Here is a 26,495-nt window from a genome sequence, read left to right on the forward strand (position 1 = left end):
TCATGGATGTAAGTGATTTAAAGGACAGTGATTAATTTCATATTATTATCGGATCCTACCTGTGAGTTATAGGTAGTCTGAAATTGTCCCCAGCAGACAAAATAGATAAGGTCATCCATGATTTCTTTCTCCAGTGACAAAACGTTGTGCTGTATCATATATCGTTCACTGGTGGGGTGTGGTGGTTGAGAGAGAGAGAGAGAGAGAGAGAGAGAGAGAGAGAGAGAGAGAGAGAGAAGAAGGGGGGGGGTAGGGGAGGGGATGGGGGGGGGTTAGTATACAGGGTAGTCAGAAACAGTCCGAAAAGCTTATAAGGTTGTTTCAGATAGGTTGTGCTGAGAAGTAACTGGTAAGAAAGAAAATTGATATGTTGCACTGCTTCAGAGTTACTTAGCACTGAAGTTAGCCAATCAGGCCATTGCATGTGGAAATTCAAGCAGCCTACCAGATACAATTAGTGTCAATTGCTATGTAGTGTAGATGATAGCATATTAAACAACTCAGCCTTTGTTTGATTCTTACTATGGCCCCATGTCCAGTTTCTGTATCACTCTTTTGTTCAGTTTTAGTTTAGGGAAGTGAATGAAGAACACATTTGGTGACACCATCTCTGGCAAGCCGCTTGAATTTGCATGCACAACAACCTGATTAGTTAACTTCAATGTTAATTAACTCAGACATGATGCAAAGTACTGAATTTTTTTTTCTTAAAGATTATTTCTCAGCACAATTTGTTCTACAATACTTTTACAACCTTTTCAAACTGTTTCCGTCCATCTGGAATGTACTACATTTAGTTCCTACTTTTAACCAAAATCATCAACTGTGGTATTTACAGACTCTTAAACTGATCTTGTTCTTTTGTGGTCAAAAAATAGCTGTGGGAAAAATTCTTATGGTGTATAGAACATCAGTAGCATTAATAATGAGTGCTGTAAGCTGCAAAATACACATTTGGTGTCATGTTTTAGTACTAATGTCAACAGGGTGAATATGGTTGACGTCCATATGTTCTAATTTATGAAGTAGCAGTTGTTGTCTAAGCTTTAAATTATTTATTTCTCTCAAAGTTTTTCACTTTGTGGCTTGTGACAGTGAAATCTAGGCAAATATTTCGCCTGTCACTAGCATAACAATAGTTCAAACACACCTTCTCTTCCAGACAATATAATCTATCAAAACAATGCTTTTCTGTCATTAAACTTGCACAGGACCACATGTAGACTGTGATGACAAATGGTTTATTGCAGAGGGTGAGGAGTTGAATACTACACAAATTGTGACGGCATTCCCTTTAGTTTGAATGTGTTAGCTTTTAAACTACTGGTTTGGCAAATGGAACTGACATGTATTTACCCCATGGCAAATATTTCATTATATATGTTTAATAATATTGGATATCACTTTACATTTCTGTCTGATGGCCCTTCTGGTTTATCTTTGTGAATTATAGTTGGGAGTAGTTGGTGTGCTGCGCTGCTTGACAAGATGGGTTGCGTAAAATAAGTAAAGGAACTGAATGTAGCATTTTATGAACATAGTCCCCAAAATTTAAATTTTAATTATGAAATTATCTGTTTCTTATAGCATCTGGAGACTGCACCAAAAGACTTGCTGGGTGATTACCCACGTGTGGGTCGTGACAGTAATTCTTCTGGATCGTACCACAAAAGAAGAGATAATGAACGAGGTGATCGTCCAGACAGAAATGACAGGGAAAGGGATAGGGAGAGGGAAAGAGACAGAAGCGAGAGGGTGGAAAGAGGGGAGAGGTCTGATAGGAGTGACAGGAGTTCTGTGCATCGATCTGGGAATGGGAGTGCGAAGAGAGGTTCCAGATCTATCCCATCACTTTTTGACATAGAGGTTCCAATCCATGTGCAGCGGTTAGCTGAGCAAAAGGATGTTGACGGAGAAAATTCCCCAGCACGTCGATCTACACCCATGCCAGAATCTGAAAATGAAGGTATGTTAAAATGTAATATTCATTTCCCATTTTTATTTGATAGTACATTTTGTTGAAATGCATCAGCTCCTCTCCTTTTATGTGTGACTGTAACCATGGAAATTTTTATCACATTTTATTTAACAGTTTATAGCCCATTGCTTTAAGGACTCGAAGGATATTTCTTTCATTGGTTTTCACTTGTCTTCTCTGGTCACCTAAATGTGTCTCTGATTAATACAGTTGAATGTTTTTGTGATTGGTTACATCTTTTAAAGATTGAGCAGTCGTCTAAATTGCACTTTGTAATTGTGTATGTGTTTAAATTTTTTTTTTTTTTAAGGCTTGCTATTCAATATCCTGTTTTTTCATGGCTTTCATAGTTTAGGCACCTAATGTATGTACAGTCAAATGATTAGGCTAAAACAAGGTCCACACTAGTTATCCTAATCACAATGATAACTGGCAGCAGAACGACCACCATTGCAAATTACCATCAGTATTGCTGACATTCTACCCAACTGCTAGGAAAATATGTGTCCTTATTTAACTGATTTGATTGTTCATATTGTGTTGCTTCTTTTGCCTATGAAAAGGAAAGTTGCACTGCGCTTCAGGATAAATGTTCAACTGTAGGTTGTTCTTTAATCAGATAGGTTAGTGAGTTCATTGGCTGGAGGAGGCAAGGGCACACCACTTCAAATAGTCTTGGATAGTATAGAACCATGCTATTCAAACCAATCTCCAGATTTAAGGCAGCTTTACTTTTGTTGAGACTGTGGCTTAGAATGTAGATCAAGATTCATTCAAGTCTCCTAATACAGACACATATTGTGGTACTTGGTCATAATGCAAATAACTTTCCCGTTTGTTTTTACTGCAGTTACTTTTGAATGATAATTTGTGATGTCACTTAAAGTTAGTGTCCACATATGCATAAGAAAGGTTTCTGTAAGACAGTTTGTATTTGAATGCAAATTAAAATGTTTGGTGCCATTTCTTTCTAGGCGTGTGACTCTAAAAATTATAGTCAGTAAAAATAAATAAACCGCTGCACATCATATTGACTACTAGGAAATGTACCCAGAGCCATTTCTTGCGAAATAGCAAATTTGTATTTTGCGGTTTGCCACTATTCTCCTTGAAAATAAAAATGCCAGATGGCTCTCGGTTCTAATAGACTTAAGTAGCATTGTACCTTCACTTTGTGATAGATTCCTCATGCTGATAGCCAGTGTCAAAAACTAATAAAAATTTTATAATAGAAAGGATCTGCATGTATTTGAACATTATCTGCCCAACAGCAAACTAGTATTTACGTATTGCATACAATTTATGTTCTCTCTGTCAAACTCGTTGTGAGCAGTAGGTACCCATTACGAAGTGATAGCATTAACATATCCAGTATGTTTTTTGACACAAATTTGATCGAACTTTGTAAGTATAGTGATGGTTCATAAGCTCCTTGAACATCGGATGTTGCACCAATGACACAGGGCCGGGGGGGGGGGGGGTGAAGGATATGCTTGTGCTTGAGATGTTCCCTTACTTTTTGAGGATTCCACCATTCTTTATTCCATATTTCCATGTAACTCTTTGTAGGAAATAAGTGGATTGTGAGTGGCTTCCTGAACAAAGATGTAACCAGTTAATTTCTCTTTTTGATGTTGTGAGCCTTTATGCAACAGTGTTTCTCATCATGGAGACTATTTTATAAGAATGTGAGCAGTTGTACATAGTGCTTTAATAGTGTAAATGCTGATCTAGAATCTTAACAATAGAGTGATCGGTTCCTCCCCGTGTTGGTACACATGTTGGAGCCTCTGTGGGATTACTTATCAGCTCCAGTATTACATCTATATGTTTATTCTACAATTCACACATAAGTGTTTGGCAGAGGTTTCGTTGAACTGCCTTCAAACTATTTCTCTTCCATTCCACTGTCAAATAATGTGCAGAAAAATCCTTTTGTGCAAACTCTGATTTTATTTTATTATGACTTCATTTTATTTTATTACAATGATCAGAGGCCAGAAGTTTAGAACCTACAAATAATTAAAACAAGGAGACAGAACACATTATAAATAGCTAAAATAGGTCATACAGAAAAACCTGACATTATCACGTCAATTTATTTACTAGGCTACACTAAGACAACCACACAATCCACATTGTATGTTAACATATATTATATCTTTAAAGTATTTAGAGTTTTAAACAAAATGAGAAATGTACTCAACAGGAAAAGGGGGAAAAAAATTCTTGAAAGCTTCTGCATTACAATGCCTTATCAGCTTATTGGTTGCACCTGACAATCAAATGCTTTTTTTTAATTTTCTGGAGTCATGTTGAGTCTCTTGTCAGATAATACATTTTTCAACTGAGTAAATGACTTCCCAACATCAACAGAGGTAATTAGAGCAAGCCTAAAATACTAAGCTATTGTGGGATCCTTTTTTACTGTAATAGAATTGTCAGCTTATAGAATTTTTGGAATATTTCTAAGTTTGTCAAGATCAGGACTTCCCGAAAAAGCCAATTTTACAATTTTCCCTAACTAATGAACCCTATTTCCCTGGTACATGCTCCACCATTATCACTGCATCAAAGGTTGCCCTTTTTCTTGAAGGTGGCAGATCACATGTGGGAGGAAACAAACTCGACCACAATGAAATTTCAGTCATTTCTCACGTCTGAAGATTCATGAATTTTCCTTGATGCTACAGTTGAAGATACTCCATCCTCCAGAGCAACGCCACCTTAGTCATCTCAGGGAAAACTGGAAGTATTTTAAACTGTTGCTGAAATCCGTGACTTATCATTTAATTGCAATTGGTTGAAAGGGCAGCGGGATACTTGTTGCAATGTCTTTAAGGGGATGGTCTTTGAATACCAGGGGAAACCTTGAAAAAATTGTCAGTTTTATAAATAGTGTAACCCAAAGGATAAGATTTGTAAGCCCATATGATGCTTACCTCTTTTAAAACATCTTTTGGGAATATTTTTTACGTATGAACCACAGCTTTAGCCCTCACACTTTTTTTAATTGTATTTTTTTGTTGCAAGTGAAATAAACCATGCTAATTATTTATGTACACATCATAGGTACACATTACGCAAAATACAAAGTAGAAAGTTTATTTCTGTCCTGTAAGTTATTTACACTATTATCTTTAAAGCCAACTATTGGAAAGATGGTGCTATCATTTAAGTATGATTATCAAAAATTTTGGAAATGAATTCAGGGTTTTTCTTTTTTATATTAAAAAAATCTTATTTTCAAAGTTAATTCACAATAGTAGTTTACTTTATAGTTATCTAAAAAACACAGATGATGTGACTTACCGAACGAAAGTGCTGGCAGGTCGATAGACACACAAACAAACACAAACATACACACGAAATTCAAGCTTTCGCAACAAACTGTTGCCTCATTAGGAAAGAGGGACAGAGAGGAAAAGAAGAAAGGATGTGGGTTTTAAGGGAGAGGGTAAGGAGTCATTCCAATCCTTGGGGCGGAAAGACTTACCTTAGAGGGAAAAAAGGACAGGTATACACTTGCGCGCGCACACACACACACATATCCATCCGCACATACACAGACACAAGCAGACATTTGTAAAGGCAAAGAGTTTGGTCAGAGATGTCAGTCGAGGCGGAAGTACAGAGGCAAAGATGTTGTTGAAAGACAGGTGAGGTATGAGCGGCGGCAAATTGAAATTAGTGGAGATTGAGGCCTGGTGGATAACGAGAAGAGAGGATATACTGAAGGGCAAGTTCCCATCTCCGGAGTTCTGACAGGTTGGTGTTAGTGGGAAGTATCCAGATAACCCGGACGGTGTAACACTGTGCCAAGATGTGCTGGCCGTGCACCAAGGCATGTTTAGCCACAGGGTGATCCTCATTACCAACAAACACTGTCTGCCTGTGTCCACTCATGCGATTGGACAGTTTGTTGCTGGTCATTCCCACATAGAAAGCTTCACAGTGTAGGCAGGTCAGTTGGTAAATCACGTGGGTGCTATCTCACGTGGCTCTGCATCTGATTGTGTACACCTTCCGGGTTACAGGACTGGAGTAGGTGGTGGTGGGAGGGTGCATTGGACAGATTTTACACCGGGGGCGGTTACAGGGGTAGGAGCCAGAGGGTAGGGAAGGTGGTTTGGGGATTTCATAGGGATGAACTAAGAGGTTACGAAGGTTAGGTGGACGGCGGAAACACACTCTTGGTGGAGTGGGGAGGATTTCATGAAGGATGGATCTCATTTCAGGGCAGGATTTGAGGAAGTCGTTTCCCTGCTGGAGAGCCACATTCAGAGTCTGATCCAGTCCTGGAAAGTATCCTGTCACAAGTGGGGCACTTTTTGGGTTTCTTCTGTGGGAGGTTCTGGGTTTGAGGAGATGAGGAATGGCTCTGGTTATTTTCTTCTGTACCAGGTCGGGAGGGTAGTTGCGGGATGCGAAAGCTGTTTTCAGGTTGTTGGTGTAATGGTTCAGGGATTCCGGACTGGAGCAGATTCGTTTGCCACGAAGACCTAAGCTGTAGGGAAGGGACCGTTTGATGTGGAATGGGTGGCAGCTGTCATAATGGAGGTACTGTTGCTTGTTGGTGGGTTTGATGTGGACGGACGTGTGAAGCTGGCCATTGGACAGGTGGAGGTCAACGTCAAGGAAAGTGGCATGGGATTTGGAGTAGGACCAGGTGAATCTGATGGAACCAAAGGAGTTGAGGTTGGAGAGGAAATTCTGGAGTTCTTCTTCACTGTGAGTCCAGATCATGAAGATGTCATCAATAAATCTGTACCAAACTTTGGGTTTGCAGGCCTGGGTAACCAAGAAGGCTTCCTCTAAGTGACCCATGAATAGGTTGGCGTACGAGGGGGCCATCCTGGTGCCCATGGCTGTTCCCTTTAATTGTTGGTATGTCTGGCCTTCAAAAGTGAAGAAGTTGTGGGTCAGGATGAAGCTGGCTAAGGTAATGAGGAAAGAGGTTTCTGGTAGGGTGGCAGGTGATCGGCGTGAAAGGAAGTGCTCCATCGCAGCGAGGCCCTGGACGTGCAGGATATTTGTGTATAAGGAAGTGGCATCAATGGTTACAAGGATGGTTTCCGGGGGTAACAGACTGGGTAGGGATTCCAGGCATTCGAGAAAGTGGTTGGTGTCTTTGATGAAGGATGGGAGACTGCATGTAATGGGTTGAAGGTGTTGATCTACGTAGGCAGAGATACGTTCTGTGGGGGCTTGGTAGCCAGCTACAATGAGACGGCCGGGATGATTGGGTTTGTGAATTTTAGGAAGAAGGTAGAAGGTAGGGGTGCGGGGTGTTGGTGGGGTCAGGAGGTTTTGTAGGGGGCCTAAGGTTCTGAGGATTCCTTGAAGCTCCGCCTGGACATCAGGAATGGGATTACCTTGGCAAACTTTGTATGTAGTGTTGTCTGAAAGCTGACGCAGTCCCTCAGCCACATACTCCCAACGATCAAGTACCACGGTTGTGGAACCCTTGTCTGCCGGAAGAATGACGATGGATCGGTCAGCCTTCAGATCACGGATAGCCTGGGCTTCAGCAGTGGTGATGTTGGGAGTAGGATTAAGGTTTTTTAAGAAGGATTGAGAGGCATGTCTGGAAGTTAGAAATTCCTGGAAAGTTTGGAGAGGGTGATTTTGAGGAAGAGGAGGTGGGTCCCGCTGTGACGGAGGACGGAACTGTTCCAGGCAGGGTTCAATTTGGATAGTGTCTTGGGGAGTTGGACCATTAGGAGTAGGATTAGGATCATTTTTCTTCATGGCAAAGTGATATTTCCAGCAGAGAGTACGGGTGTAGGACAGTAAATCTTTGACAAGGGCTGTTTGGTTGAATCTGGGAGTGGGGCTGAAGGTGAGGCCTTTAGATAGGACAGAGGTTTCGGATTGGGAGAGGGGTTTGGAGGAAAGGTTAACTACTGAATTAGGGTGTTGTGGTTCCAGATTGTGTTGATTGGAATTTTGAGGTTTTTTGGGGAGTGGAGCTGGAAGTGGGAGATTGAGTAGATGGAAGAGACTGGGTCTGTGTGCAATGAGAGGAGGTTGAGGTTTGCTGGAAAGGTTGTGAAGGGTGAGTGAGTTGCCTTTCCGGAGTTGGGAAACCAGGAGATTGGATAGTTTTTTGAGGTGGAGGGTGGCATGCTGTTCTAATTTGCGATTGGCCTGTAGGAGGATGCTCTGAACAGTCGGTGTGGATGTGGGAGAGGAAAGATTGAGGACTATTATTAAGGATAGGAGTTGACGGGTGTGTTCATTGGCTGAGTTGATGTGTAGGTGAAGGATTAGGTGGGTGAGGGTGTGTAAATGTATTAAAAGGAGTGGTTTTGTGGTGGCAGATTGTGAAAATGAGGCTAACAATTGTCTGACGAAGAAATAATGACGTTAAAACCTTGTAAATGTATTAAAATGTGTTTACTTTATAGTTAAGCATGTTTCAAGACAGTATACACATTTAAGCTCTCTATCTGTAATAGTTTTTAGCCAAAGTGTAGCAGAACATGAAATAATTTAACTTGCAGGAAATTCAAGTTGAAGTTAAAACTTGTGTTTTCTATTAAACTTGCGTGGCCTTAATACATCCCAGGTCCATATTAATCTTGTTTCCTTTGTTGTTCTTCCTCCCTTCTCTTTTTCACACTACTACTTATTGTTGTTGCTTCTTTGGGGGCTTCCAACATCAATTTTTCTGCTTCAAAGAGTCTCCTTCTGTCAGTGCCTATTAGAGCTCTATGCATATTTAGTCCACCAGGCACTCCCATCAGTTCCACAACATTAAGCCTTGACAATGCACCGTCATTGAAACACAGTTCCATAACGTTAAGCCTTCGCTGTGCACCATCTTTGAAACATAGAACAGCATTTGGCACGCCTATTTTCAAAGTGTTTAGTCCTACTAGAATAGTTTTTGGTATCCGTTCCCACATGCAGTTGTTAAACTTTCATTTGGATTTTGAGTCCTGCCATGTAAACATTTTTCTAATAATCTTGTGTCACTAGGATCCCTGTGTATAGGTTTTATAACTTCTATTATAGCTAATTGCAAAGAATGTTTATGCTTGTAGGTCTCACCTTGAGTAACAGCACTCTGGTAGCCACACCATGACTCACTGCCAGGTGGGCAGAGTGCATGACATGGGTTGTCACCTGTGGTAGCCCATACTGCCTTTTCCATACCCCTAGGGTCTTTTTTATTTTGTCTTATGGCTTGTCCATAATAATACTGCAACCTGTAGTTCACTGACTGCTAACATATTTTGCACAGACATCACTTAAAACTCCCGAGCTGCTAGGCCGTAGTCAGTGTACAAAACTTTCTCCTAACATTTTCTCTCAGACTGCGGGAGACATCTTCAGAGGTAAAATGGTTAACTGGTGACTTTTGCACAGAATTACTCTACCGTCATTATAAAATGTATTGGAACCGGAAATATTAATGTAACTTTACAATCTACTGTGATAGGAACACAACATATCAGCAAGTTACTAGATACATGCTCAACAGTGTCACAATGGAAACTGAAAGAAAGAGAAATTTAGAACAATAATGAAACCATATCTCAGCTTCAACATTCATTGTTGCTTTTGATGGAGATATCATCTGATGATAGGCCAAGGAAACACAAGTGATAATTAAAAAACCCTTACCTACTGGTATCTCTTTTCATGGGGACACTTATTAATATTTTTAATAATAAAGGTGCAAATAATGATTAAAAAGGCATTTACTTCAGCAATTATGTAAAAAAAAGGCTGAGAAAGGCAACACAAAACTGCTGCTTGGCATTCACAAAAATGCAAATTGCACAGATTCACATTAAAATTGAAGATAGATTTAACACATTTAAAAAGAAATTCTGCCAAAGTTCCCATCTCTAACAATGAATGTTCCTCCATATGTGGGTGGGCATCATAAAAGTATTTTTGCATCTGAGAAGAGTGAAAGTCCATGGAAAGATTGTGCTGCAGTAAAAAACTCATTGTTTTAATGATTACCATCTCAATTGCGAAAGTCTTTCCCTATTTTGTGATTATATAAAATGAGCTGCCCTTCTTTGAAATTTTTTATGTGCTCCATCTATCCTATATGATAAAGATCCCAAGCCATGTGACAGTATTCTAGAAGAGGACAGACAGGCATAGTGTAGGCAGTATCTTTAGTAGATATGTTGCATCTCCTAAATATTCTGACAGTGAAACACACACAAGCTTTGATTTGGTTTCCCCACATTTTCTTTGTGATCATTCCAGTTTAAGTTGTTTGTAATTGTAATCCGTAGGTGTTTAATTAAACTGACAGCCTATAGATATGTGTGATTTATCATGTAGCCAAAATGTAATGGATTTCTTTTATTATTTAGTGTTTTATCCATCCTCAGCAACTGTAGTTGTACATAACGAAATAATAAGCAACCAATTGCATAAAAGAAATTTTCTTTCTCTACTTGTTTTGGGCACTTAGTGCTCTTTTTCAGAAGGTTATACAAATCACATTATTTGCGAGTGTCAACAGTAAGATGCATACAGCAAAATGCCATGGTTATGTGGTTCATAGTGTCTGTATAAAATTCTGTTGCACTTAATTAGTGGGTCACAGGATATTGCGTGAGAAGAGTGCAAGCTGAGTTTCACGTAAGTAATGTCTTCAAAGTCCATGCTGATTTGTAGACAGAAGCTTTACCGTCTGAAGGAAATTTATTATATTCGAACTGGGAATATGTTCAAGAATTCTGCAGAATCTTGATGTTAAGGATATTGATCTGTTTGTTTATACAGACACTGTGAACCACATAACCATGGCATTTTGCTGTATGCATCTTATTGCTGGCACTCGAAAATATTGCGATAGGTAGTTATGAAGAAGGGCACTCAAGTGCCTGAAACTGATAATGAAATTAAATTTTTTTATGCAACTGGTTGCTTATTATTTCATTATTATTCCTTATATTACTCATCTGGATGGCCTCACAACTTTTATTGTCTAACTCAACTGTCATTGTTTGCACCATGAAGATATAGTGTTTAAATGATTTTGCAGTTGGTTTGAATCTTCTGGTGTTTTTAATAGATGAATGGAAACTAAGAGCCACAATTTCCTGCTCCACTCTTAATAACCTTGTCTCTAATGAACACTCATCAACAAGGACAATGTACTGGTTCCTATTACATAAAACTCTTGAAGCAACTTAAACATCTGGAACGTATTCCATATACTCATACCTTCATTAACAGTCTGCAGTACTGCACCATGTCAAATACTTTCCAGGAATCTAGGAGTACGGAATCTGCTTATTGCCCTTCACTCGTGGTTCACGGGATATCGTACAAGAAAAGTGCAAGCTGAGTTTCACATAAGCAATGCCTTCTAAGTCCATGCTATTTTGTAGACAGAAGCTTTACCATCTCAAGGAAATTTATTATAATCAAACTGAGAATGTGTTTAGGAATTCTGCAGCACATTGATGTTAAGGGTAGTGGTCTGTTCTTTTACACTTCTTACATACAGGTGACACTTATGATTTTTTTATTTTATTTTTTTCTCCCAGTTGCTTGTGACTTTATGCTTAGCAAGAGATTCGTGATAAATGCAAGCTAAGTAATGTGCCAGTGTTGTAGTTTACTCTCTATAAAACCAAATCAAATGGGGAGTCCATCTGTACTTTGGCAGTTACTACTAATTATGACCAAATCTTGAAATATAGGATCAATCTGAGATCCCCTTTCTATGGCACTGACTATTTTGTTTGAATAAAGAGCCACCCAAGAACAATATTAGAACAATGTATGGCAGACACATTAATTTTGTTTTTCTTTTGGTGATAGGATCCCAGTAAGTGCCTCCACAACTTTCTTAACTTAATGAGACATACATATATTTGAGAATGACACTTCTTAATATGTAGGGATGATTTACTGCAATACTTTCGGTCTTGTGTTTAAGAAAAAGGTCTAACAAAGGTGTTTAACATACAGGCACACATCACTGCATCTTAGTTTTTGTGTGTGTATGTGCTGCATGTTGTTATGTGCCAGCAATAAGAGTTGCACAAGTAGACAGGAGAAATCATTTATGGAAGTGAGTCTTCACTTTACCATTCCAGCTGAGCTGGTAATAATCTACTATTGCTCCATTGTATGCAGAAGCCATGACTGCAACACCAGTGGCAAACTGTAGCAGTAAAATGCAAGGTGGGTGCTTGGAAAACGTATGACTCAGTGTATTGTGCATCTTCTTGGTTCATAGGACTAATTTTCTTTCTGTTAACCTTAAACAGTGTTAAGTTTCTCTCCAAGTAAGTGTAGAACCCTCTCCAAGCTTGCAAATCAAGAGATATTACTTATGAAAAGACTGAACACAGTTCTTTCTTTCTTTAATTAGTAACCATTCTTTACCACAGTTTTTGTTGTCCACCTTGATTATGTCTTGTCAGCCGGATTGCTCACACACACTCATGTACACTGTTACTCAAAAACTACTATTATATAATTATAGCTTACACTGCATTAGCCATAGCCACCACTAATACACTGTATACACAATTATCAGTGTTTATACTGTCATGCTTATGAAGCTATACATATATGAAAAATGACACATAATATTACATGCCAGCAATCTTACTAGGACATTCTTCTACATTTAACAATTTCATTGAGTGGTCGTTTCTTTTTGTGATGGTGATTCATGTTATATTGTATTTTCATTGGTCCTATTTCCTACAAAAACAGCTTATGCATAAGATGTTGGACAAGTCAGTTTATATGTAAATAGGTGAAAGTGATTTATTTGCATAAACATTTAAATTTACAAAAAATACATTCCAGACATTTAAATATTCTTCATTGCAGTAAAAACAGTGTATGCAACACATACTTCTCTGTTACAGATGGAACAGACTCACCTACTTCATCTTCAAAACTGGAGTCAAGGCCTTCTAGAAGCAAGGAAAATAGGTGGGTTTCTGATAACTCAATGCCATCAGGGCATAACAAAGAATTTAATGCCGAGAAAACACCAGAGAGAAAGAATGACTCTGATGTGCAACATGATGTACAAAGGCCGACTTTCCGTTTCTATCAAGATACTTTAAGTTCTGATGAAGGGGAACACCGAAAGGGAGATGATAAGCATAGGAAGAGAGAACACAAGAGTAAAAGAGAAAGTCATCATAAACGCTCAAAGTGAGTAAATAGTATTTTATTTCTTCATAGATTTTATGATGTTGATTTGAAGCTACAGATTCAAAAGAAGGCACATACTGCATCTTTCTGTATTTATTTCCTCCAATCAATGATAGACTGTATGAAGAAAATCATCAATAATTACATACATAATAATTTAAGTGGAATTTTTTTACAGGCTTTCTCCTGACTCTGCAACACTGGACGAGTCTGTAAAAAGTAAAAGTTTCAGCATGACTACAACAGATGAAAAATCTTCAAATTCTGAAGAAATAAGTATTGTTAAATCAGAGCCGCAAGATGAGAAACCACAGAAGATTGACTCAGCACATGATGCACGAGATTCTCAGGCAGAGACTGGTAAAATTATTAAATTATGTAGCTCACATAATTCATTGGAGAAAAGAACGTGTCTTGAAGTTAAGGATCTCTCATAACATCTAATCTGAATTAACATTCCTAGGTGAAAGTGGCACTGAAAGCAACGATGGAGCCAATATTCCTCTCCACCTTCCCAAGAAACAGCGAGAACTGTTTTTGAGAATACAGCAGCAACAGAGAGAAGCAGACAGCAGTCAGGTATGAAGGAAGCTATTGCTGTTTGCAATATCAGTTTGATAAATTATGAAGCCATGCTAATCCGTGCTGAACAAAGAATAGACCACGATATGCTTATAATAATAAATTATGACAGATATTAAGTGGATGCTTTGAGCCTGTGCCACAAATGTGAGTGCTTTCATCACAGCAGCTGGATGAGATTGATTCAGTACATATTTCCACATTATAAACTATATCAATCACTTCTTTGATTTATATAATTCACAGTTGGCCACTCTAATTGTAAGTCACCACGATCATCTCTAACTTTGCTTGTCAGGTGGCACTGGACCTCTAATGAAACATTATTTCATATGTAAAATGTTAAGAAGGGTGTACATTAATCTGTAAGATTGGCAGATGGTGTAACAACACTAGTATAATATTTTAATGAGTTTAGTTTTTACGCTATGCAGCAAATAATATTAGTTTATTTTGGTATCTGCTATGTGTTTTGCGGTGTGGGTCATGTATTTTTATTTACAATTTTCTGCTTGGCTTGTGAATATGTCCAGTGAATCATTAAACTGTAATGACGATTTTGACTTTGTGCCAGACATTAACAGTGCTGGACATTTCTAGATACAATTGTTTGGTGATTTGTTGTGAGGTTGTGTCCTTCATATTAGCTATCAGTCACGTAAATGACACAAATGCAATTATTTCACAGCAATGAGAAGCCACACATCTTACAAGCTAGTCTCCTGCATATTGTCTTGTGATAAGCAAGTTGATTAACTAGTCTATAGTACTGTGTGTCATGGAAATGTATGTGTCATTATCGCAGGATCACATAGCAGATAATACAGTGTGTTTGTTATTCTTCGTGAATATGTTTTGTAAAGATTACAGATGCTCAGAATTTACATTTTTTATCTAGAATGTAGACCATTCTTTGGGGAGGGGGATTTCACGTAACATTCAGTGAATTTTAGCCTGTGAGTAAGACTACACATATACCCTAAATTTATTTTTCAGTTTCCCACTTATCCCATTAACTGTAACCACCACCACCATCACCACCACTATCATGATTGTAGTCATCAGCCATTTAATGTCCACTGCTGGATAAAGACCTCCTTTGACTTCTCCATGGATTACAGTTTTCAGCTGTGTGCATATATATTTTTTCTGTATGTTTACATACTGATCATAAACTTCCTTTATTTTAAGACATCAAAAGCTTAGTTTTAAAAACCTTATTTAATTTATCAAAAGCACTCTATGCCATTGTTACTCTTCTTTTTATGTCTTTTCCTTTCCATCTAGTTATTGTTTCAGTTATCCTAAATACAAAAAATTATGAACTGATATTATGACTTCATTTTAATTGGATTTTATTTTCTATGGAATGTGTTGGTTATACATTGTTTTGTATTATTATAATTGATTTATAAGCCTAAATTAAAACCTGATGTGGTCCCATAGCATGGTTATAGTTCATCTGTGCTAGCGACAAACAATAAATTGTCATCCACAAAATACACAGGTTCAGATAACCATCAACATGTATTCCTTATAAGGTTACCCAGTTTAAGGACCTGAAAACTTTGACTAGGAACCCTTGAAATAGCTTTTTGTATGGAATCACTTGTCTGATTTCTCTTTCAACTTTGAATGTCTCAGCAGAATCTTGATGAAATATAAAGGAAGCTATAGAATTGATACTTTTATTCTTTAGAACATTATAACATATGTAGAATTGAGGCTTTGTTTTGAAGGACACTGAGCTAGGTGGTATAATGGTAGGACACTATACTTGAATCTGTAAAAGAAAGCAGTTCAAATCCTCATCTGGCCATCCAGATTCACGATTTCCATGGTGTCGTAAGTTGCTTAAAGGTAAATGCTGGGATGTTTCCTTAGAAACAGACATGACTGATTACTTCCTGTTCCTCCCTAAGCTGAGCTTCATCTCTAATGATGTTGTTATCAATGGATATTTAAACCCTAATATTCTTTCCTTTTTAAAGGATATTGGTATAATTTTAGTTGAAATTGCATTTGGATAATGTATGAGTCCCAGACAAAGTGGTTTTGGATACCCATTACTCTGTTATATAACTTTGTTCATGACTTGCAGATGAACCATTGTACTTTATTCATAGCCAATCTGTTCCTTTGCCTGATCAAAGTCTAGTGGTCTTTCTGTGTGGTTTTGGTAATCGTATTTAGTATGGAAAGTCTGGTGGTTCTATAGCTTTTTATGTCTTGTGTTCCCCTTTGTTGCAAAGGAGGATTATTACAGCATTGTTCCAGTTTGGAAATTGCCTTTATTTCACAAACATCTATTCATAATTTTTCAATTTCCTATTGTATAACTTTTCATCCAGCATTAGTCATTTATAGTGAAACACCATCATCTCCATGAGTGTTTCCTTTCTTCCATATCTGGAATGACTTTATATGCCTTATTTGGTATTACACCTGGAGCATCATTATTGACTATGTGTTTCTTATTCATTTCTTGAACAAAATAATTATTTAACCTTTTAGACTGTTAACTTCTATACTTGATGTGCAGTTTTATTTATTTTTAATTGATACCAATAATTATCGCCCAACAGAAACACCTCCACATCTTTTACTCTAAATTACGTAATGTTTCAGATGCTTTATTTGAAAAGGAAATTTTAGAACATAATTTCTCATTGAAGCCCATTTGTAGCATACACTTAGTTGAGTAGAAACGCCTGTCAAAATAGGGCAGGGTAATTTATCATACCAGAAGTAAAAATGCTCTTTGGAAATTGTCATGAGAACAGTAGATTTATATGACCACTGAATTGCTTGTATCTTGAACAAAGGAACTTAGAATCACAAGCCTTACAATAACATTACTGATAATTTAATAATGTATACTGAAAAAATCTAGTATGACAGGAGGAAAAAAAATTAAGTTGTTATTATATTTTTTGCCAGGTGAGATAGTTGATATTGTAAAGTAAATGGATTGCATGGAGTTTCACGAGAAAGTAATTATATAATTTCAGTAGTTAGCAGTGCTGTTGTAAGGAGCCCATTTGAATATGTATTGCTATTTCATGCTGTAAAATTTTGAGGTGTTTATTTATTCCAATGCTAAATTTTAGGAGCGTAGTGGGGACAATGAGGATGATGATGACAATTGTGCAGATGAAAACTGGTACTCGAGTGATGAAGAGGATGTACCTTTGACTGACTTACTGAAAAAGCTGTCCAATCAGGTATGCTGTTGTTTGTATTTATCTTTCTTCCAGCCCATCAAATTTGTTATACTGGATCTGTGTAAACAAGAGACAGTTACAATACATGTTATGAAGAGGAAAGGTATGGAATTAGGACCAGTTACACAGGAACATTGAAAAGTCCTGAACAAGTCACAGAAAATAATAGTAGTTTAATATACAAACTACATACAAAAATATTTACTATTAGCGCAGAAATTTAAGAGCTTCCAGTTGCAACATATGCTTGAAATGGCAGCTGTGTTCAGAAATGCATGTGCGCTATCAGATCAGAATGTTGGAGGCAACTTGAGGAACACTTTTACTCTGTACACTGATGTTAACTGCGCTCACGTTGTATGTTGTAAGAACCTCCACTCTGTATGGATTGTATGTTTGGAGCCTGTGTTGTAGGTTAGAGATACTAGTTGACAGTGAGTGTGATAACAGAGATCTTACCTTCAACTTGTGTTTTAGATACTTCCATGCAAATACTCTAATGGTGTTAGCGCTCTCTACAGCCTCACCTTTCATGGTTTTATGCTTAGTCAGTCTGCATAGTCTTCTAGATCTCTTCCTAATTATAATGAAAAGTCATTTGTGCTAACCAGCACTTAATTTATGTACCCACCAATACTGCTTCTGGATATGTGTGAAGAATCTCACCTGAAATGTGTGTTTATGATAAATAGATAAAGTTAAACAGTGAAAACTCTTCACTGCTATAACACATCTTGCATGTGTACTCCTTATTATGTAGTTAGTTAATTAATTAGTTGTTTCATGTTTCATGTTCCATGGAGCATTCTGCACAATATATTATAATTATGTGGAATGCGTCATTTTACTTTCACTTCGCAAAATAATTTGCAAATTTGGTTACATGCTGAACATTTATAAGAGTAATAATTTTTTCTTAATTTTTATTTCTAAATATACAAAATGTAAGTTAGAAATTGCTACCCCCAACTGTTACACATTACAACAACAGAAATTCTTCTACAGAATAGGAGTTGTCAAGGAAAAACTTTTTCAGTTTGTTTTCAACTTTTACTGGCATGCTTGCAGGAATTCTTAAAGTTTTAACCCCACTTGTTACTCTCCTCCAGTGTAATTATAAGAGAATGAAATCACTATATGTTACAGTGTAATAATAAGAGAATGAAATCATCATATGCTGTAAAATTGTAGCTATCTGCATTTTGAACTTTGTTATAATTCACTTGCATGATAAGAGTGTAAATTACATACATACTTCAAAAGAAAATTGTAGATGGACATCAAATTTGAGTTTTCTGTTTATTTTTCACAGGAGCCGCAGCCGCCTAAACAACAAATACTACAAGATGAACAAGAACGAAAAGAAATGACCCCACCAAAGTCTGTAGATCAGACTTCAGCACCAGTTGTCCGAACTGTGACAGGATTAACATTGAAAGACTTGTCACAGATAAATATTTCAGAATCAGTTACAAAACTTTTGTCAACAATACGGAACCAAGGTGTTGTGCCCGTTGCAACCAGCATAGCTGTACAGACATCAACAGTTGCTATGGTTACTCAGACACCTGAGCGGTACGTCCATGTGTTTAACAATACAGGAAAGCTCTCTCTCTCTCTCTCTCTCTCTCTCTCTCTCTCTCTCTCTCTCACACACACACACACACACACTCACTCACTCACTCACTCACTCACTGCCTCGTCACACTCCCCATCTCATCATGTGCCCTTCCTCTGCCATTTTCTCATTCTGCATACACTACAAAGCAAATTTATTACTGTTTCTCTAGTCACTTGCGATGTCACGGAAAAATGTAATGTCTTAAAGCAGTGTTCAAGTGGACATAATTCTGTTTTGGAATCAAAAGGCAAATTTTGCACAGGAAAGGATGAAATTATGACAGTGAAGAAATGTTTGTAAAGTAAACTACAGAAATCATAAGATGCAATTGCAGGAGTGTCTACACAGTTGTTACTTGTGAAGATAAATTTCCTTTTCATTTTTAAAGAAGAGAGTTTGCTGATAGATGATGATAATAATAATCTCTTGTGATATGAGATGCTGCAAGACAAATTTTGAGAATGTGGCAGGGGCTATGTCTTACATAGTGAACATTAATTGTACAACAGAATGTAACTTTTGACAACTCGCTGCCATTACACAAAATACTAGATGAAATTTCTTACACAACTTTGTTTTGTCTTCATATGTATGCAGTAATTTCATTCAAGATCTGTATGTTAAATACAAAATGTAACTGTTGTCTTGAATGTACTAATGATAGTACTTAGTGGTTGATTTGAATCAGAAGTCTTATTTCCATTATTTCTGCTGTTTTAGAACGACCATTTCGACACCAATACAGTCACCTCAGCAACAGGGCAGTCCTGTGATACGAGACCCTCGCGTTTCCCGGGATCCTCGCAGTAGAGCAGCAGCGGCAGCAGTAGCAGCAGCTGCCGTACCTGTGTCTTCAACTAGTGGTATTTCAGCCGTTACTGCAGCAGCATCAGTGGGGCCTGGGCCTCCAGGTCTTTTGTCCCCAAGTACAAGTTCTTCTGCTCCATCTGAGGCACCTGCTCCTCCTACCCGTCGACCTGACCCACGAACGTCTCGTGCAGATCCTCGCAAGGCTGCAGCAGTGGCAGCTGCCGCAGCTGCTTCTGCATCCACATCATCTGTTGGAGCTAGTCCGGGTGGAGATGACAGCCACAGCAAAAGCATTTTGTCTGGCCCACCACCTCGGCGGACGAGCTTTACGAGTATCTACAGGTATAATATGACTTATGGGAATTACATTACATAAAATGGCAGGGTGTAAAAGATGTAGTTTAAAATCTGAATGCAGGTGAAAATATCCACTATCCATTATGAATAATGCACAAGTTAACATCCTACTACTGCAAAAAATATCAGCTGTGCAGACTGAATAGCATTAAAGAAAATAATCTTGTCTATTGCAATGTTTTACTATTGGTTTTATTTTTTGTGTAGTTCATAGAATGGTTACATATGTATTTGCTGAGTATTTTAAATTATCTGCATTTTCGTTTATATACTCTACAAACCAGTGTAAAGTGCATGGCAGAGAGTGCGCCCCATTTTACCAGTTATTAGGGCTTCTTCCAATTTTACTCATAGATGGATTATGGGAAGAATGATTGTGGAGATGCCTCTGTGCAAGCTGTAATTATTCTAATTTTGTCTTTGCAATCCATATGGCAGTGATACATAGGGGGTTGTCATATATTCCTAGATTTATCACTTCAAGTTGGTTCTAGAAACTTTCTAAGTAGGTTTTCTCAGGATAGTTTGCATCTATCTTCAGGTGTCTGATCCACAATCATTACCTCTTGTTTCCTCAACTGTTGCCAAAATAGCCTTTTTTTAAAACATGTTGAATGAGGCCTCCATGCATACACACTGAGTGCACATTGTGTTCCTTCCCATTCCTTGCTGCTCTTTCCCTAAGGGGTACCATTATTTGCCATATGTTTGAATTGCCAATGATTAATAGACCCTACCCTTTTATGTTTGGCCCCCCTTAACATGGGACTCAGCACATTTCCCAAGAGGTGAAATCAGTCTCGTTAACTTACTTTAGGTATCAGTGGGAGAAGCACCTTGAACTGCTTAGTTAGGGGGATGGGTGTAACATCCTGAGTAGTAGGACTTCCATTTTCTCTGAAATTTAGATCATGTCCTAAGCAGAATGAGTTGTAAATACTTTTGTTCAATGGAATGACTTATTTCATCTGTTTAGAGGCATATTCACAGCCATCAAGGCTTGAGTCCTCAGTTGAAACACAATTCTGGCTTCTCGTAGGCATTCATTGTAGCACATACTGCATTAGAAATACATAATTTCAGTAACGTCTTTGAGGCCATGATGAAGTGAAATTCACCACTACTTAAGTTATCCCAGAGATGCTAGTACAACAGTATAGTTGGAAAACCTCTGGATAGTTTTGGAGATATGGCAGGGAACTAATGGGAAGTTGGGAGGATGTGCTCAGATAGTTCAGTTGCCTGTGCACTGCCTGCAGGAGGTACTTATTTTTAATTTGTTGCAAATGTTCCCTCCTTTACTTATCTAATCACATCTCTAAAGATCTAACTCTCACTGTTTTATACCAGTTTTGATTGTTTGCTACTTGAGATGTACCTACATACACCAAACAGTAGTTGTTCACAGAGAATAACATGAAAAATATAGAAGTGCAGCCATCACTTACTGCTGATGCAAAAGATAAAAATTGTTTGTTACTGTTGAGTGTCTTGTAATTTTAAATAGTTTGTAGCTATGTCTATATTCTATACTTTGGCATTTGATAAATTCCTTATGATTATTTTCAATAACCATGTAACTTATCTTAATTAATAGAAACATATTATTTACATTTGTGTGCAGCAATGCAATAACTTCGCCAGGCGATGTGGATCTCCGTAACCTACCTCGCATGACTGCTGCAGCTACAACAGCATCCTCATCTACAACAGGAGATGTGGACCTGAGGCATGTCGGAGATACTGATTTTAGGCATATCACAGGATTTGGTGGGTCCAGTGACACTGACCTGCGGCCACGAATTTCAGCTGATCCTTCAGCTGCTCTTAGCGGAGATGTCGATCTTCGCCGTGTCCTCGAGTTGCCTTTTAAACCAGTACCAATGCATACACCAGCTACTGAAATAGATGCTTCTCTCACTTCACATCCTCCAATTCCATACAAGGTTGTAGAAATCACCATTCCAAGGCCTGATTACACGAGGCTGAAGCTGAGTACATCTGATCCACAGGTAAGGAACATTCATTGCAAATTCAATAGTGTGTTGCATTATAGAAATCGTTCATTAAAAGAGATACATTTAAAGAAGTGACACCTTATTGATTGGCAAAGAAATACAGTGGAACATTGCTTAACGAGCACCTCCCATAATGCGCAATTTGCGTAATGAGCAAAACAAATTGTAAAAAAATATTTTGTTTAACAACCGATATTTTGCACAATGAATGATCGTTTGCATAACGAGTAATGACAATGTCACCCCCATTCGCACATGGCGGGGTAAATGTTCCAACAATATGAACATCTTTCATTGTCGGCAGCGGCATATGAACAATGTCTTTAGTACATACTGCTGTCTGGGTTTAGCTCTGTTTCCACTACCATCTTAGGGCAGCTTGTGATCACACATTTTTCTGAACTTGTGTTCATGCAGTGTTTTTTTATGTGCAAATTTAATAACCATCATAGAAATGTCCCCGAAGATAAAGCTGCTAGAAGACAACCATGAGAGAAAGAAAAGACCTTAGAAATGAAACATAAAATCATTGAAAAACGCAAATGTGGTGTGAGTGTTGCTGATTTACCATGCACATACAATCGGTCTACATCAACCATTTGCACTACCCTCAAGAACAAGGACAAGATTAAGGAGATAGATGCTTCAAAGGGAGTGACAAGAGTACGTAAAGAATGGTTTCGTATTCTGGCCAGCGTCATAAGTTTGCTCCTTACGTTGATAAATGAAAACAGTTACAAGGTGACACTATTAACCAAAACATCATTTGCGAGAAGGCGAAAATGATTTTCGCTGACCTCGTTAAGAAGACACCAGGATCATTAGTGCCAAAGAAGTGTTTAAGTGAAACCATGGGTGATTTGAGAAGTTTAAGAAAAGAACCGGCATGCACAGCATTGTGAAGCAAGGCAAAGCAGCCAGTCCCAATGCAAAGGCTGCAGAGTACTTCATCAGCAACTTCAACATGCTCGTAGATTCTGAGGGCTACCTGCCGCAACAGGCTTTTAATTATGATGAGACAGGTCTATTCTGGAAAAATGGCAGAGGAGAATGCATTGCCTGATCACAAGCCAAGGAAAGACTGTCTCGCACTGCTATTCTGTGCCAATGTGAGTGGCAGTTTGAAAATTAAACTGCTGCTTGTTTACCATTCAGGAACTCCATGGATCTTCAAGAAGTGTAAAGTCCAGAGAGTAGGTTAAATATGCCATGGAGGTCCAACAACAAGGCTTGGAGGACACGTGATCTTTTTTGTGATTGGATCAATGAAGTGTTTGGCCCTTCAGTGAAAAACATTTGCTTGAGATGAATCTGCCATTCCGTGTCTTGCTTTTTATGGACAATGCTCCTGCCCATTCTACAGGTCCACAAGACCACCTCGAGGAAGAATTTCAATTCATCGAGATCCAATTTCTGCCTCCCAACACCACTCTGTTACTCCAGCCTGTGGACCAGAAGATTATGTTCTCCAGCCTATGGACCAGAAGATTATTTCTAACTTTAAGAAGCTCTAAAGTAAAGCACTCTTTGAGCATTGCTTTGAGTTAACTGAAGCTACCAATCTCACACTCAGAGAGTTTTGGAAATATCACTTCAACATCGTTGCCTGCGTCAAGATAATCAAAAAGGCATGGGAAGAGGTTACCAAGAGAACAGAACTCTCACTTCTGCTTGGAAGAAGCTTTGACCGGAGTTCGTTGTCAAATGTGACTGAGGCATTTGAGTCAGTACCTGTGGAGCCTGTAGTCAACAAGATTGTGTCTTTGGCCAAGAGCATGAGTCTAGAAGTGGATAACAATGATATTGATGAACTCGTGGAAGATCACAGCCAATAAATGACCACTGAAGAGTGGAGTTGCAATGTGTTTCACAGCAGGAAATTGTGGCAAGGATTTCTTCGGAGGAGGAGGATTAGGATGAGGAGGAGGAGGAGGAGGAGGAAGCAGTAACAGCAAAGCAGCAATCTTCTGGCTCAATAAGGGAAATGAAAGCATGGGAATCGGTTGCATCATACATTGAAAATCATTACCCCAATAAAGCAGTTGCTACGTGTGCTACATATTTGACGATAATGCTATGTCACATTTTTTGCGAAGTGCTGTAGTGTCAGCAGAAACAAATAACTATAGATAGCTTCCAAGTAAAAAAGAATTAGTTATGTATCATGAATAATAAAGCACATAATATTGTATGTATAATTTTATTTGAATAAATGGCATGAATAAGATGAAGTTCTTAGTAATTTATGTGGGATAAGTTGTTTTGCTTAATGATTGTTTCACCCTATGAATAAGATTGTGGACTAAATTATGCTCGCTAAGTGAGGTTCCACTGTATGTCCTATTTATTATGTGGTACATGTACATTCAAGTTATCTCCGTCTTTCTGTGCTGTTGTGTGCCAAGAAGCAAGGGTTCACGTAACCATGCAATGGGTATAGGTCTAACATAGTTTTGCTCATTTGCTTCAATTCATTGTTTTGTACATTTAATTGTCACTCATTTCTGTGTGTTATCATACGTCCTTTCCTTTTATTGTTATTTCTTTACAGCTATATTGTGTGTTGCTTTTTCAAAATCTTCATGGTGATTTTTTTTCAGTTTTTTAAGTTCACTGTTTTCCTCTTGTTGCATAATAGTTCAAACTTGCTTATTTAATATTATTGTAATTCTAAGTTTTCTCTCTTTATGTATTCCTGCCCCCGCACCTCCTGGCACCCTCTCTTCTGTGTTTGTGTGTGTGAATGGTTTAAAGAATTTCCAAAGCTGACTTGCATTCTTCAGTCTCTTACTGCAATGCTTATATACTTGAAGTATTTCATCTAGATGATGGATGTGTGGTTGACTTTACTGGCATCATTGTTTCTTTTGGTGCCTCTCTCTCTCTCTCTCTCTCTCTCTCTCTCTCTATCATAATGCTGGCAGTATTATTTTTGGCTCTACATACTTTCTTGAATGTAGTCTGTGGTGTAAAACTGCACAGCATAGCCAAAGGTCTATGTTTAGGTTGGAAGCTGACAGCTTGGATGTAGGGTGGGAAAGCCAATGAGTGAAATTACTGTAATTGTTATGGTGAATGCTATCAGCAGGTTTAATGTTTACTGGTTTTCTAATATTCCTGATCTCTATACATGAGAGCATTCTTAATTACCTCCCATTTTAAATTGTCATAACTTTCTGAATGTCTTAGCCTTCTAGGATACCAAACAAATCTCTATTAATGCTCATTTCTCTGTAACAGTTAACTGTATCTCGACCAAACTATTGTGCAGAAATATCTCCAGTTCTTCTAAATCATATTGTATGCCCCACTGTCATCTTTTCCCAAACAGTGACCTCTGCTGTATTATTTGTCTTGAGAACCTTTTTTTCTTGATGCAAGTACAAGATTTGGCTGTTATATTGCCATTATTTTAACTCTGTAATACAAAACATTAACTTGTGAACAAAAAATAAAACTGATTGTAACCACGATTTTTCTATTTTAATTGACAGTAAAGTGTGCTTTCCCCCAAAAATATATCAGTTTAACTGGATAAATTACCATAATCATCAGCCACTGCTGAATATTGGCCCTCCAAAATTCTCCATGTGTTATGTTCTTCAGCAATAGCTTCCATATTGCTGTTTCATGTTTTCCATTGTTCTGTACCCACATTCCACTCAGTCATCATTTTTGTCTTTTTTCCCTCTAATAATCCAACAAAGAATTTCATTGGTACATCTGTCACTCATTCTTTGGCTACACCTCCCACCCATCGCACTTTATATGCATTATGGATGTATCTTCATTTACCACTATAGTTTGTTCCCTAATTCAATTGTTTCCACAACTCTACAGATGATACAACTTAAAGTAATGGCATTACTCTGTGAATAGGAAGACATAGCAATGTCGAGAATCTGAATGAATAAATAATGAATGCTCACTGAGCAACTCAAAGGGTTTGATATGTTCTCACATTCGAGTTCCATTTGTTTCTGTCATTAGTCTAAATTGTTTATAAACTTTCACTTCAGGCATATTGGAAGCTTAGTTTCAAAAATACTGTTTAATTTCAGCACTCGAGCCATATTTACTCTGTTTATTTTCCTGTGCTTTCATTAATTGCCGTGAACTGTGCTAAATACAAAAAAAAATTGAGCAAGTGTTTCTGTTACTTCATTGTTAATTTGCTCTATTTTCTTTTGGAAATGTTTGCTGTATATTTACTTCAGTCTTAATAATTGATTTTCGGACCTTTACTTTCCCAATTAAATTCTACAGTTAGTTGTTGCTCTGCAGGCAAGCCTTACAATGGCCTCAGCAGAATGAAAGTGGTCCTGCTATGTCCCATTAATATGTATTCCTTCTTAATTTTCACAGTTTAGGGTTTTGAAAATTTTTCTGTGGGGCTGAAGAGAATAATTTTGCTGATACAGAATCAGTAGTTTGATGGATTCAAAAGAGTTGTTAATATACATTTACTTCAAATTGGACCAAAAGCTTTTTTAAAAATATTCATGTATCCTAGGCACAGTTGTAATTCATACTTTCACCTTTTTAAAAGATCCATTTGCAGTATCCACTTCTGCAACCAGCTTGTTTCTTTTCTTGTGGTTATGATTATAAAAGAATCTTTTAGATTAAAGATAGACAGTTGATATATAGGGTATATAGTTTATTGTCATTTCTGTCCAAAATTTGTTTATATTATTATGTTTATCATATATGAAGATGTGCTTACATAAAATGTACTT

General features: G+C 37.8%; 1 protein-coding gene across 5 annotated transcripts in view; it reads left to right on the forward strand.

Annotated features, from left to right (window-relative positions):
* Window positions 1–26,495, forward strand: part of LOC126203486 (protein suppressor of sable) — an 81,666-nt gene that overhangs the window by 53,717 nt on the left and 1,454 nt on the right. For all 5 annotated transcript variants that reach the window (XM_049937809.1, XM_049937811.1, XM_049937810.1 and 2 more), the window contains exons 6-13: window positions 1,588–1,966; window positions 12,850–13,144; window positions 13,323–13,504; window positions 13,608–13,723; window positions 16,837–16,950; window positions 18,263–18,525; window positions 19,292–19,723; window positions 21,363–21,750. In XM_049937809.1, the coding sequence (XP_049793766.1) occupies window positions 1,588–1,966; window positions 12,850–13,144; window positions 13,323–13,504; window positions 13,608–13,723; window positions 16,837–16,950; window positions 18,263–18,525; window positions 19,292–19,723; window positions 21,363–21,750 (2,169 nt within the window). The remainder of the gene's footprint in view (window positions 1–1,587; window positions 1,967–12,849; window positions 13,145–13,322; window positions 13,505–13,607; window positions 13,724–16,836; window positions 16,951–18,262; window positions 18,526–19,291; window positions 19,724–21,362; window positions 21,751–26,495) is intronic.

The sequence above is a fragment of the Schistocerca nitens genome, chromosome 9, assembly GCF_023898315.1.
Source record: "Schistocerca nitens isolate TAMUIC-IGC-003100 chromosome 9, iqSchNite1.1, whole genome shotgun sequence".
Lineage (NCBI taxonomy): Eukaryota > Metazoa > Arthropoda > Insecta > Orthoptera > Acrididae > Schistocerca > Schistocerca nitens.